The sequence below is a fragment of the Mus musculus genome, chromosome 13, assembly GCF_000001635.26.
Source record: "Mus musculus strain C57BL/6J chromosome 13, GRCm38.p6 C57BL/6J".
NCBI classification, from domain to species: Eukaryota; Metazoa; Chordata; class Mammalia; order Rodentia; family Muridae; genus Mus; species Mus musculus.
Genome location: NC_000079.6, coordinates 50,238,772 through 50,251,234, shown reverse-complemented (window position 1 = coordinate 50,251,234; position 12,463 = coordinate 50,238,772). Strand labels below are relative to the sequence as shown.

Below are 12,463 nucleotides of genomic sequence, written 5' to 3'. Positions count from 1 at the left end.
ACAACACAAGTTCCACAGAGAAGCTCACTTTGTCAAAAACTAAGAAACTGATCTACTCAAGTAGGTATCTTCTAGGAGGCAAACTTACAATGTAACTTTCTGGTTGACACCTGAAATACACCTGAAAGAATGTTTGGCTGAAGCAGACACAGGTGAAAGAATGTTTCTTATAGGAAACATATGAAATGACGAATAATGTTTAGATGGAACATTAATATGATCCTAAAGAAAGTGGGAGCTTGAGGTTTGGTATGCCTAGCTCCATTTTGCTACTCATAGCAGGTGTAAAGCTTGTATTGGTTCACATTACAATTGCTGAGCTTCACCCATGGAGTCCTCTTACAGAGAAACTCATCAAAGAACTTCTAGTGAGATTCCTGAGGATTTTGCTGCTTCCTTGGACTCAGACCTCATTGGCAGCCTCACAGATTCGTCTGCATTCAACTGCCCTTGCTGACTCTTGTGTGGTGTCTGCCCAGTGGACTGGTCTGCAGGAACTGATTCCTGTTTGGTGTTTGCTAGGGAACTGGACTCAGACCAACTAAGTTTGTAATTGCCCAGTAGAACTATTTCTATACAGGTCTGCTTCCCCCATATCCTAACAATCTTTCTTTCCCACTTCATCTGGTGGCTTGTGGGCTAGAGGGAATTTAACTCTTGTTAAAGTAGGCTGAACAAAACAAATGCCTACACAGAGGAGCACTGATACTCAGGGATAAGGAACAAAACGTGGCCAGAGGTCTATTTGTGCCTGACTCAGCAGCAGGATTTGGAAAAAAGGAAGCAGGAAAAGGACACAGGAGGTGACCTTGTCCTGGAGGCTTGGGAGGGGCTGTGGCAGCCTCTCTACTGCCAGCAGCCCTTTGTGATGAGGAGGCCACACCTGTGTGATGTGCCATGAGCCCTCCTGACACATCTCACACTGCACTCAAGGACTCAGTAGCCTGAGAGCTGCATTGCGATTCAGAAGATGGAGAATTTTCTCTCTCTGATGAATAGCATTATCGATTCATGGATGAGCAACAGCTCCATGGACATAGCAATGGACATGACCATTGGCTTTATGTGTGGAGTTGGGCTCTTTTTCCTACTTATCCCCTTCCTGAAGGAGTACCCAGTGTCACCAGCATCTGAGAATGAATGGAGCAAACCACAGGTGAGGAGAGCCTTGGTTTATACACAATGGGGCAGCAGTCTGTTGTTCATGGCTGTTGCTTTCAGATTTTCTAGGAACACTGGTTTAGTGACAATTTTGGTATTTTTTTTTTAAAGTAACATAAGAATATAATCTTTTGTTTTAGTCTCAGGTATGAGATATGTGGCTGCTTAAAAATGTTCACAGCAGCTGAGTATGAATTGCCTCATGTTCAAGACAGGGAATGATTTTGCTAGGAGATGATAGTTTGTTTTGGTTAATTTCAGAATTCTGGAGATATTTCAGAGAATACATAAATGCTAGTTCCTTGGGAGACATAGTGGGTTGTCCTTTGATCTTGGTTTATATCGCTTGCTTGTGTTTGTGCTTTGATCAGTAGTTATGTGCATAGAAGACAGAAGAAAACGAAATAAGATATATTAACAGTGAAGATGAAATATCCCCAAGGCACTCAACACCCCCAATCAGCAGACAGTACACTTATAATAACGACTCTCCATTTCCCCTGTATGCTTTTCTCCCCACACCTAACAACAGTTAGGGGATAGAATGGGTGAAGAAAAGGGTGGAGAAGGTTGGAAGAAAGACGAACATATAAAGTAGATTAGGTCTAGCTACAGACAGTAAGTGGTAATCTCTAGAAAGACTCTGAAGGGCTTGACAGGCAGGGCAGATGGGAGAGTGGTCCTGAGGTGTCTGCATGAAGCTCACCGACCATCAGTACATGATGGCAGAGAGGCCAGTAAGAATCAGTGAGGTTCCATGGACATACATTTCTGAGTTGGTGGGGACACAGGAGAAGCTCAGAGGAGATCATCTGTCCTCTGTTCAGGTGCTTGCTTATGTCTGTGCTGAGCTGATATGAAAAAGGTGATGAGAACATGAGCCTCAGATCAGGGCTTGAGTCTCCTCTGCTCTGAGGAAACAGGTATCACCTGACAGCCCAGAGGCAGCTGCAGAGCTCAGCCTTGGGTAGGATCCTGTCTGAGAAACATTGACTGAGGACATCTGTGGTAACTGTGGCATAGACAGTGCCTTCTCCTGTTTATTCCAAAAAGGTGACAAGGGAAATGTGTTTATACACAGTATGAGTGAGTGGAGAATGGATGAGAGAACACTTCTTAGAAAATGCAGATTTCATGTATTTGGGTAACAAAGAGACCAGGAAGCTTGTCTACCAGAGAAAGGAAGAAATGTCTCCAGCTCATTTGTGTTGTTTATTACTGGCAGGATGTGAAGAGGTGGCAGAAGAAGACCAGTAAGAAAACAGCTACTGGAAAAGGTAGGCTTCTGCTTTCCTGTGGAGAGAAATTCCCTCTGGCCTAGCGTTTAGTGAAGAGGACCTGGTATATAAGAAAGAAGTGGGGGCATGTGGAAATGAAATTAGAATTATGGAATCCCCAGGTATTGGGATGGAAAGGAGCTGTGGTTGGCCTGGGATGGGTGCTACACATGGGAGAGTTGTTTAAGGAACTGGAGTGATGCTGTGACCCTGGATGTGGGGGGGGGTGTGGGGAGGGGAGGACCCAGGTTCACCTGACAGCAGGTAGCTTCAATCTCTCAACTGCATTTCTCTTTCAGATTCTGGGCCATTACCATGTTGTAATTGGAATTATAAAGGTTGAGGTAGGGGAATGAAAAGTGTATATGGAGAGATGAGGCCCCTTCATTCCCCTTGCTCACTTTCAGTGCTCTATCCTTGCACTATGGTTCTTGAGCATTAGAGTCCTAGCATGGGGAGTCACAAGAGGATGCCTCACTCCTGTGTGTTCTCATTCCTCATCCTGATCCTATCTAACTATCTCTAGGTTGTACAGATGGAGGAAAAAATGCAGAAGAGACCAAGACACCATCACAACCTATGGAAATGTAAGAAATCTTTGTTTTTAATCGATTTTCATACCAGGATGTGGGCTCAGGGTCAGGGCATCTTCATTCTGGATATGGGTGGGATTGGAAGGCATCTTTGTTGGATATGAGACTAAGGGGCATAGGATATGTAGGCGATGGAGGTGCCAAATTTACACAGATGGATGGGCCTCTTGATCCTCTGATTGGGGTTGATGCTTTTGCCTCCTGTCTTTTGCAGCCCCAACAAGCAACGTTACAAAAATCTTAGTCGATTTTTCTGGGGTACATACTCTATTAACTCTGAATCAGTTGTGGCTACTGTCCATGAGCTCAGAAGCCCTTCCTTGGGAAAATGTAAATCTGTGAGGTTTAGTGATGACAGTGGCCCTGACAAAGCTCCATCCAAGGCTAAAGGACTTCCACAGCATTCCCAGCATCAGCCATTACCTCACCACCGTGTGATACCAAACTTGGTAGATGAGAAACAAGTCCAAGAAAAGAAAATCCTCACAAAATCTACCCGAAAACAAACACCACCTTGTTTCAAAAGTAGGACCTATGTGGTGCCACATCCCACCACTGAGAGAAGGAAACAGGCATCCCTACCAGCTGGAAGCCTGCCTGGGAAACATGGACCATATTCAAAAGAAACCAAAGATTATGATGAGCGAAAACATCAAAAAGCTATTAGCAAGCCCACTGACAACTTGCGCTGGGACACCCTGCATTGTAAAGCTATCAGTCCAGTCATCATCCATCCTGAGCATTGCCAGAGGCTCCAGCTCCATAAGGAGCCAGAGAATAACGAAAAGACAACTAGAGTCAAAGAACAACAAGGAACCCCATTCAGATTCCTCCCCTACAGGAAACCGACCCATGTACAGGAACATTTCCCAGCAAACACTGTTCATTATTGCAAGAACAGGCCTCAACTCTCCCAGCCTGCCCAGGCCTCCATCTTCAACACCAAACCCTACAAATGTAGTAAATGGAAGGGGTCTGTGCCTACAGGGCTGCCCTTAAAGAAGGACATAGCAAAGTCTGATATGCATAACACCATCAAGAAGGACCTTGGTGTGGGGGCACAAAAGGTGCCTGGCACTGCAAGCAGCAGCCCTGGGAAGGAGGTGAGACCCAAGAAACCTGCACTGAGGACAGAGAAGGTGTCCTCCATGAAACCTGCTGGGCACTATTCCCTGCCTGAGGCAAAGACAGCATCAAATTTCACAGAGCTTCCAGTGAAACAAAGGAGACCATATCTGCAGATGCTTGTGGCAAGGGATCTGACCCCACCTGGAGTTCCAGCCTCAAACCTCCCCCAGGTTGTGTATCCCTCCTCGCCCATCTGCAATTCCAAGGCTGCCAGGGTCCTGGAAAAATTGCATCACCAGGATCCAGGAGGGACAAGGATAAAAAGTGCATCAGTTGCGAGGCCAGAGAGAGCTGAGTTTATACACTCACTTCCAGAGGCTCAGGAGACCCACAGAGCCCCTCCATTTGCTGCCAGCCATGGGGCCACAAAGTCTCATCTAGATCCATTGCCAAGATACCTGAGTGTTCAGAGACCTGCTTGCTACTTCCAGGCAGCAAATCCCCAACAGATCAGGACTCTCTGGGGCACTGGAAAAGGCAGTCTGAAGCCAAGTACCAATCTCAAAATGGCCAAGCATGCACCACAGAAGAACTTTCAGGAGGTGGACTCACGACATCGCCCATGGTGTATGACAATGGAAGGCCCTGGACAAAGGGTCCTACCTTCAGGAGCCAAACAAACTACAGTGGAGGTGAAAGAAGAGCCACCTCATGCATGGAGAGTGAGTCTGGGATCCAGTGAGAGTCACATTGGTAAGCATATCGATATCAGACCCAGGGACTTTGGGTCATTATGGGCCAACAGACTCCCAGCCCATCTACAAATACCTACCTCCCAACACTCACAGGACTCAAGTGAGAGTATTTTTAGTTCAAACCACCAGCCAAGAGCCTGGCCTGTGAGTCACCATCCAGTTGGCCCCAGTAGAGTCATCCCTGCTGATGTCAACTTGCCTTCAAAGGACTCTCTGCCCAGTTTCCAGAATACAGTCCAAAACACCAAGCCTTCCCAGGGCTTATGCGATGTCCTCATGAGGAGACACCAGAGGAGTGATACTCAAGAGAACAGGGTCCTAGCTGATAAGATCAAAGTTTGTGATCATGATGGGGTCCATCCCCATGTAGAGAGCCAGAGTATAAAATCTAGGGCCATACGCCTGGCAGAAAGGCTTGAAGAAATAAGGCCTTCGATCCTGAGCTCCATAAAGCTCAAGGATACAGCCAAGTCTAGGATAGCAGAAAAAGGAGAGGCTACTTCTAATACCTCTCGGAAGAACACCTTACTTAATAATTTACTAGAAAGAAACCTCAGCAAAAAATACAGTGAGCAAGGGGATTCTTTAAGGATTGATCAACCCACACCAGCTGCTGAGCAGACAAAAGTCTTAACCATTAAAATGGTCATCTACAGAATGATAGCTGCACTGAAATCCCTTGTGGATGTTCTGTTCCAGATCTTGGAGGACAGTGAAGGGGACACATCAGAGGTACAAGGGAGTGAAGTGGAATCACTGACAACCCAGCTGACATCCCACTCTTCTGAGAGTCTGTATGACACAAACTATAGCAGACCAGCAAGCAGGCGGAGCTGTGGCCATTCCACCTCTGAGATGCATAACTATTCTTTGACATATAGAAGAATGGGAGACAAATTGCAGTCAGGGATTAAAGCCCAAAGAGCCTGTGACCCATATATGAACCAAGAGATGAGAGGGATGTGCTTTGACCAGCTCCACATGCCCAAGGGGAAAGAACTTCCATGTGAGTACAGGAGAAATGGAGCCAAGCAGGAGCCAGGTCTTGTTGCCCAGCAAGCCTCTGACTCTAGGTATACCTTGCAGAATAGGTTAAGGAGCAGGTGGCTCAGGCCATCCATGCCTTCCCACACCAGGATCTTCTAGAAGATGTCCCATCTTGCCAGCCATTGTCCTAGTAATAAACTTGGTTTTCTCCCTACAAGGAAACTCTTTCTTTCTGGAGCTCTTCCTTGCCTGCCCATGGCTCCTTCCCAGACAGGAGCTGCTGCTTGCTTCCTGCTGTTGTCGTTTAGCACTGTGGTTTCTGTCCTACAGTGATGGAGAAGAGGAAGGTCAACATTGTGTCTGCCTCTGTGCACTTTATGGAGAGACACAGTAGATGGGAAGGCACGGTCACTTACAGGTGTCATCCTCATACTGTCCCATCACTGTGCAGTTAGTATTAATCTTTCTGTCATAACAGAGACAACAAAAGGCTACATGATTTTCTGGATGACCCAACTGTCTGAGCTACCCACCCAGGTCTGTGGCCCAATGTTTTCTCTTCGCTGTCCCACCTTGATGTATTTGTCACTGTACAGAATGATGTATGTGCAGAGACAACAATCACGAATTTTCATCCCCAGTTCCAAGATAGGAGAATCTCTACCTGCATGAGTAGGACAGGCACAGAGAATACCTATCCCAAGAGACCCTCCTCAACCTGATGCCACCTGAGCCCCTATCAACACTTATGTAAGCCTGGGTGATAGGGCAGTGACTGCCCATAGTCTGCCTTCCTCTCTGATGAGAGCAGGGTCCAGAGTAGATCCCACAGCCTGCCTTTCTCTCTGACAAGAGCAGGATCCAGAGTAGATCCTGCAGTGTTTGACCATGGGTGGTTACTGAGGGCCATGTTGCACAGGCCTGCCCAGTAGCACAGCAAAGCTTGCAGAGAAACCAGAGACATCCCATGGAGTCCACTCAGTGTCCTCCCTGGAGACCTGGATCCATCCTGCCCAGGCCATCACCTTGCTGATATGAGGACACGCAGCTCACATGATGCTATACCAGTGTCACTCTGGTGTAGACAATGTCTGATAGCTTGTAGATTGTTTCCTGGAAGGTTTCTATGCAGGTAAATTAGAAATCTACATTCCTACCTTACAAATCCTTCAATCTCTGAGGAGAACAAAGGCACTGCATACATTGTTTATCAAAGTTTAACCATGCCTCTTTTCTCCCATATTTTTTTTCAATTCTGCATCCCTCTTGCCAAGCCCTGAATGAAACAATCCATTTTTGATCCCCTACTACTTCACCATATCTCATCTCTACTCTTTCTTTTGCCTTTTTTCATATATTTGTTTTTAGTGTAAAATAACATAAGTATAGCAAAACATGGGATGTCAATTCATTAGTATAAACCAAACACATGCCCAAACACCCAGGGTGAATATGCAGGGTCCTGTCAGCCCCTCAAAGCCCATGTGCTCCTCTGTCATCATACCTCCCCCGTGCCAAGGATGTCACCATACTTTAGAGACCTCCTCCTCACATTTAAGTAGAATCCTAATACCCTGAGCTTGTACTGCTCAACTTAGCAGTCTGGCTCGATCATACTGTGTCTCTTCTCTGTCTGGCATCCTCTAGTTAGCATTGTAGCACTTGTTCTATAGAGCTGTATCTGAATGATTAATATTAAGTAGTTTCACATTGTTTTAATGTACCCAGATTTCCCTACTCATTCCAAAGTTGACAGATGTGCACATTCCCCTGTTTAACTGCTGTGACTGTCCTGGAACCCACTTCTTCCCTGCATGTTGAGATTAATAGCTTGTGTGCTTCTGAGGCTCCAGCTTAACTGTACAGAGTTTCCACTGGCATGGACTTTGCTTAATTTTTTGGCCCCTTCAGGCCTCCTTTCCCAAACTCACTCATTTCAGTTAACTGTAGTATCAGCCAATGGGGTTAAGGACTTTAGTATGTTTGGTCCTTGTTCATATTTCTTTTTATTTCATGCAAGTGAGCTATTCTCCCACTCTTTGAACTGCCTTTCTCTTCACAGACTTATAGGAACATATATTCTGGGTGTAAACCCTTTATTGGTTGTATATCTTGTCAGGAAATCATTCTATGCAAAGTTTTTCCCACTTGAAATTGACCTACACATGGCTGAGTGCCACCATATGAATATTGAGCCAACTCTCCAGTCTCATAGGTTCTCACATTTTATCACAAGATTTTAACTAGTACATCCCTCACAATAAGTTTATTTTGACCCTTTATTATTTATAGTTGTCAAAATCAAGGAGGAAAAACTTAAAATCTTAAAATCTATCAATATGTTGAATCTTAAAATAGTATATTGAATTTTCATTTTCTTTAAATATATGTGCCATTTACAATAACCATTACCATTCTCTCTCCCTCTCTCTCTGTTTTTTGGTTTCTTGAGTCAGGGTTTCTCTGTATAGCCCTGGCTGTCCTTGAACTCACTCTGTAGACTCAGAAATCTGCCTGCCTCTGCCGCCCAAGTGCTGCAATTAAAGGCATGTGCCACCACTGTCCGGCACCATTATCATTCTTAAACTATTCTTTTAAACTATGAAGATGATATTACTATTTTAAGCTTAGGACTATTAAATGTACCATTTTATAATTTTGTAAAACTTAACTTTCAAGGTTTTCCTACTTGTGTTAGATATTTTTTGAAATGCAAGAAATATTTGTAAATAATATCCATTAGACCACTAAAATTTTATGGCTTCTATTTGTTTTGTTTTTCTTAAGATAAAAGTATGGTGGAAAAAAGCTGAAAGATTTTACTTGTTTTCTTATGTCAGGGCGGGAGGTGTCCAGCAACATCTTCATCTAGCAGATTATGTGGGTCAATGACAGGAGGTGGGATGTCCAGCAGGACAGGATACCTATCTCTGTATCTCAGGTGACACTGATGTCAGGGGGTTGTCTAGCAGGTTCTGGTACCTGGCATTGTATAGGCCAAGAAGAAGAGATGGTGTCAAGGCAGGAATATCTTGACATCTATATTTTGGGTGCTGCAAATGTCTCTAAGCTAACAATGTCTATATGATGATAACAGAGTGGGAGATGCATGCTCTGCACATATATAAGACTGTAGTTTATCAGAACTTCTTGAATACCATGTCCAATTGCACCTGACAATATAGTGCTATGAAGAGTTCCAGCTGGAGAGCCCCTCCCTGCCACACATAATAGGTTGGGAATCTGGCATCACCATACACTACACCACCACAACACTTGAACTTCTCTCCAGAGGTGACTTGATGGCCAGGCCAAATTCACAGTTTGATGTTGCTGTATGCAATGCTGTTCTCATGGCTTAGTGAACGGAAGACACCATCTGTTTGAGGAAATGCTGAGCCTGTTCCATCTGTAGACAGCTGGCCTTCTCATTGTGGCTCCCCAGACCTCCCTCAGCAGCACATTCCAGCACGATAAAGATGTGTTTTATGGTTTGGGTGATATGGAACAGTTTCATGATGTTTGGATGGTCCAGAAGTTTAATGATGTCAATCTCAGTCAGGTTGACTGAGTCATTTTTCTCATCCCTTTCCTGGATTCTGAAAGTGACCTACACCTCCTTATTGAGGTGGCACAGCTCTGGAAAGCTGCCTTTGCCAAGTGTCCTGAAGATGAGGAGATGATCTGAAAATTCACACTTTTGGAGGACCTGGCCTCCAGGTTAGCTTCCTTGTTGCCTGCTCTTCTTCATTTGCCTGCAACTTGCTTGACAATTTCCTCTCTAACACCAGGTGACAAAACACTCAGATGAAAAACATATTACACACAAGATAAGCAGGTCTGGGAGGAAGATTATTGCTCTCAGTTCTCACATGGAAAAGTGAGAGCGTGGTAAGATGGTAGCACTGTGTGCATCAGGGTCATAGAAAATAACAGCAACAAACCCCAAAGCAGTAGCTGACAGAACACACTGAAGGAGAGAGCTGAACATTACCAAACAGCCCATAACATACAATGAATAAAGCAAAAAACCCAAAACATAACAAAACAAAACACATGACCCTTGGAGGAAATGGAGGAGGCATTCCCAAAACTAAGGAAAGGAGAAAATACAGAGTAAAACTAGAGACACTTGGGGGAAACACTGTTGCAGATACAGCAAGGCTCTAAAATCCATTAGAACAGATCTTAGAATCTATGGAATATATATAGGAAACTTATACAGAAATCTATTGTGAATCAGAGAGAAATTGGCAAATTTTAAAATACATATAAAATGTTCAGTAACAGGCATGAAGTTGAAAGATTAATAAACAAATACAAATTAACCAAATTCCTAAGACAAGAAATACTCTGGATAAAATGTTTTGAAGAACACCAATGATCCTATAAGAATCCCATAAAATAAAAGAGAAGGGACACTTCCCAGTGTGTTACACAAAGCCACTGTTGCCCTGTCAACAAAACCAGACAAACAGAAAAGAGCTGCTTCAGAGGGTAGAGTTGCTTACCACCAGAGCAGATGACCAAAATTTTGTGTCAAGCCCACATGGTGGAAGGATAGAACTGACCCCACAATTTGTCCTCTGACTTTCACATGTGTGCAGACATACACATTCAGAACTCAAACTCTTGCAGCCCCGAGGACTACAGTAGCCAGTCAGTGGGAAGAGAGGCTCAGTGCCTATGACCCAACCAAAGAGATTCAGACAAGATGAGAAGGCAGGGTGAAGGACCCACCTCACTAGGAAGCCTGATGTGGATGCTCATCTTCTGTCCTCAGTGGAAGCTCCTTTTAGCTTCCTTTCACTCTGGGAGGTCCTTTCATCTCCCCCTGGGTTACAAAATGTAATGGACACTGTCACATGATCCTCAGGACAACCAAACTCTGTTCCTCCATTGAGAAACACCCCCAGCTGCCCAGAATCCATCTCATAACAGAGGTTGCTTCCCTCCATTTTCATACACTATGTTCTGGGGCTTCCCTCCTTGGTGCAGTTCAGTGTTTGAGAGGAACAAAGCTGTCCTTACAGAAGACTTCTGCTCGTGCCCCAGTACCCCTAGAGGTTCTTCTCAATTGTTTTCTTCCCCTTCTATTGCCTTACTTGCATCTTGTGTCAGCTCCAGGTCTAACCCTCATTGCCATCTTTGGCAAGTGTCACTCTGTCTCTTATCGCCAACTTCTGCTTGTGAGAACATGATGTAAGAATTAAAGAGAAACTCAAAAACAGAGAACAAAAAACAAAAATCAAAAATCTTAATGGGACAAAGCTGGCCAGAAAGCCTCACCATCAGGGTTATTAAATATGGCAGGTACAGTGTTCTCTGAAATAGTCGTGGCTAGAGCATAAAGTGCTACACACACACACACACACACATACACACACACACACACACACACACACACACAAACTCTCTCTCTCTCTCTCTCTCTCTCTCTCTCTCTCACACACACACACACACACACACACACACACACACACACACTGCATAATTTAAGATCACAAGATGCAATGATAGTTACCAGAGGAGCATTCCCATTGTTGGATGCATCTGGAGCTCCCTTCAAGCTGGTATACATTTCTGCATGACCCTTAGCTCTGGGCACACAGTTAATGTGTATGCAATATCATCATCAGCAGGAACTGTCATTATGTCTTCAGGATTTTCAGATACTTGCTGATAAAAATATGATCACACAAGTTAATCGAAGTCTTTTTTCAATAGGTTTGACCCTAGATTTTAGGAATCCAGAAAGATCCATAAATAGAATTCCTTCCCAGGCATCTCTTTGCCTATGGGCTCTGAGGAACGACTCTCTAACAGGCCTGGCACTTAGGCAGGTGCTCTAAGTGTGGGACCTCCAGACAATCACGGTCTCAGACTGACTTCTGTGAGGGCAGAGAGTAGGCCTCAACTGTGTGCACTGTGGAGGGGGAGGGAATTACTATGAGACCTGGTTCTGCCTGTTGTTTTCTTTAACAGATAGGAGAAATATGAACTCGTTGCTAATGTGCAGAAGCCTGGTGGATCAGGATCTGAAGACAAAAATGTACATTAGTTTTGATTGTACTAAATAATAACAAATCTAAATAAATAAGTGACAAAAGGAAGTTTTGTGTCTGAGTTGAGACAATCTGTGATCACAGAATGAACAGACAGGGTTCTGCAGATAGAAGACAATGTGAAAGTGACAATACCAAAGAAACAACTCAAGTTCTATTGAGAAGCTCACTTTGTCAAAAACTAAGAACCTGATCTACTCAAGTAGGTATCTTCTAGGAGGCAAACATACAATGTAACTTTCTGGTTGACACCTGAAAGACTCCAAAAATAATGTTTGGCTGAAGCAGACACGGGTGAAATAATGTTTCCTATAGGAATCATATGGAATGACGAATAATGTTTAGATGGAACATTAATATTATCCCACAGACAGTGGGAGCTTGAGGTTTGGTTTGCCTTGCTCATTAGTGAAGAGGACATGGTATGCAAGAAAGAAGTGGGGGCTTGTGGAAAGGAAATAAGAATTATGGAATCCTCAGGTTTTGGGATAGAAAGGAGCTGTGGTTGGCCTGGGATGGGTGCTACACATGAGAGTGTTTTTCAAGGCACTGGAGTG

The 12,463-nt window shown here is 44.3% G+C and overlaps 1 protein-coding gene across 3 annotated transcripts; it reads left to right on the top strand.

Moving 5' to 3' along the window:
* Positions 1 to 875: 875 nt before the first annotated feature.
* Gm906 (predicted gene 906) lies at positions 876 to 12,460 on the top strand. Of its 3 annotated transcripts, none has more exons than XM_006516934.3 (5): positions 876 to 1,156; positions 2,387 to 2,438; positions 2,965 to 3,025; positions 3,246 to 5,927; positions 12,387 to 12,460. In XM_006516934.3, exons 1-5 carry the CDS (start codon positions 971 to 973, stop codon positions 12,436 to 12,438), a joined length of 3,033 nt encoding a protein of 1,010 aa, XP_006516997.1. In that variant the 5' UTR covers positions 876 to 970; the 3' UTR covers positions 12,439 to 12,460. The 3 variants fall into 3 exon arrangements, with proteins under 3 accessions (XP_006516997.1, XP_006516998.1, NP_001028610.1); XM_006516935.4 differs by lacking the exon at positions 12,387 to 12,460 and having other exon boundaries at positions 3,246 to 4,852; positions 5,554 to 5,637; NM_001033438.2 differs by lacking the exon at positions 12,387 to 12,460 and having other exon boundaries at positions 927 to 1,156; positions 3,246 to 6,054.
* Positions 12,461 to 12,463: the final 3 nt, after the last annotated feature.

Excerpts from the sequence above, each read along its gene's own strand:
- Gm906 (NM_001033438.2), top strand. The coding sequence starts at position 971 with ATGGAGAATTTTCTCTCTCTGATGAATAGCATTATCGATTCATGGATG. Across the intron at positions 1,157-2,386 it reads ATGAATGGAGCAAACCACAG|GATGTGAAGAGGTGGCAGAA; the intron begins GTGAGGAGAGCC and ends TATTACTGGCAG. Across the intron at positions 2,439-2,964 it reads GAAAACAGCTACTGGAAAAG|GTTGTACAGATGGAGGAAAA; the intron begins GTAGGCTTCTGC and ends AACTATCTCTAG.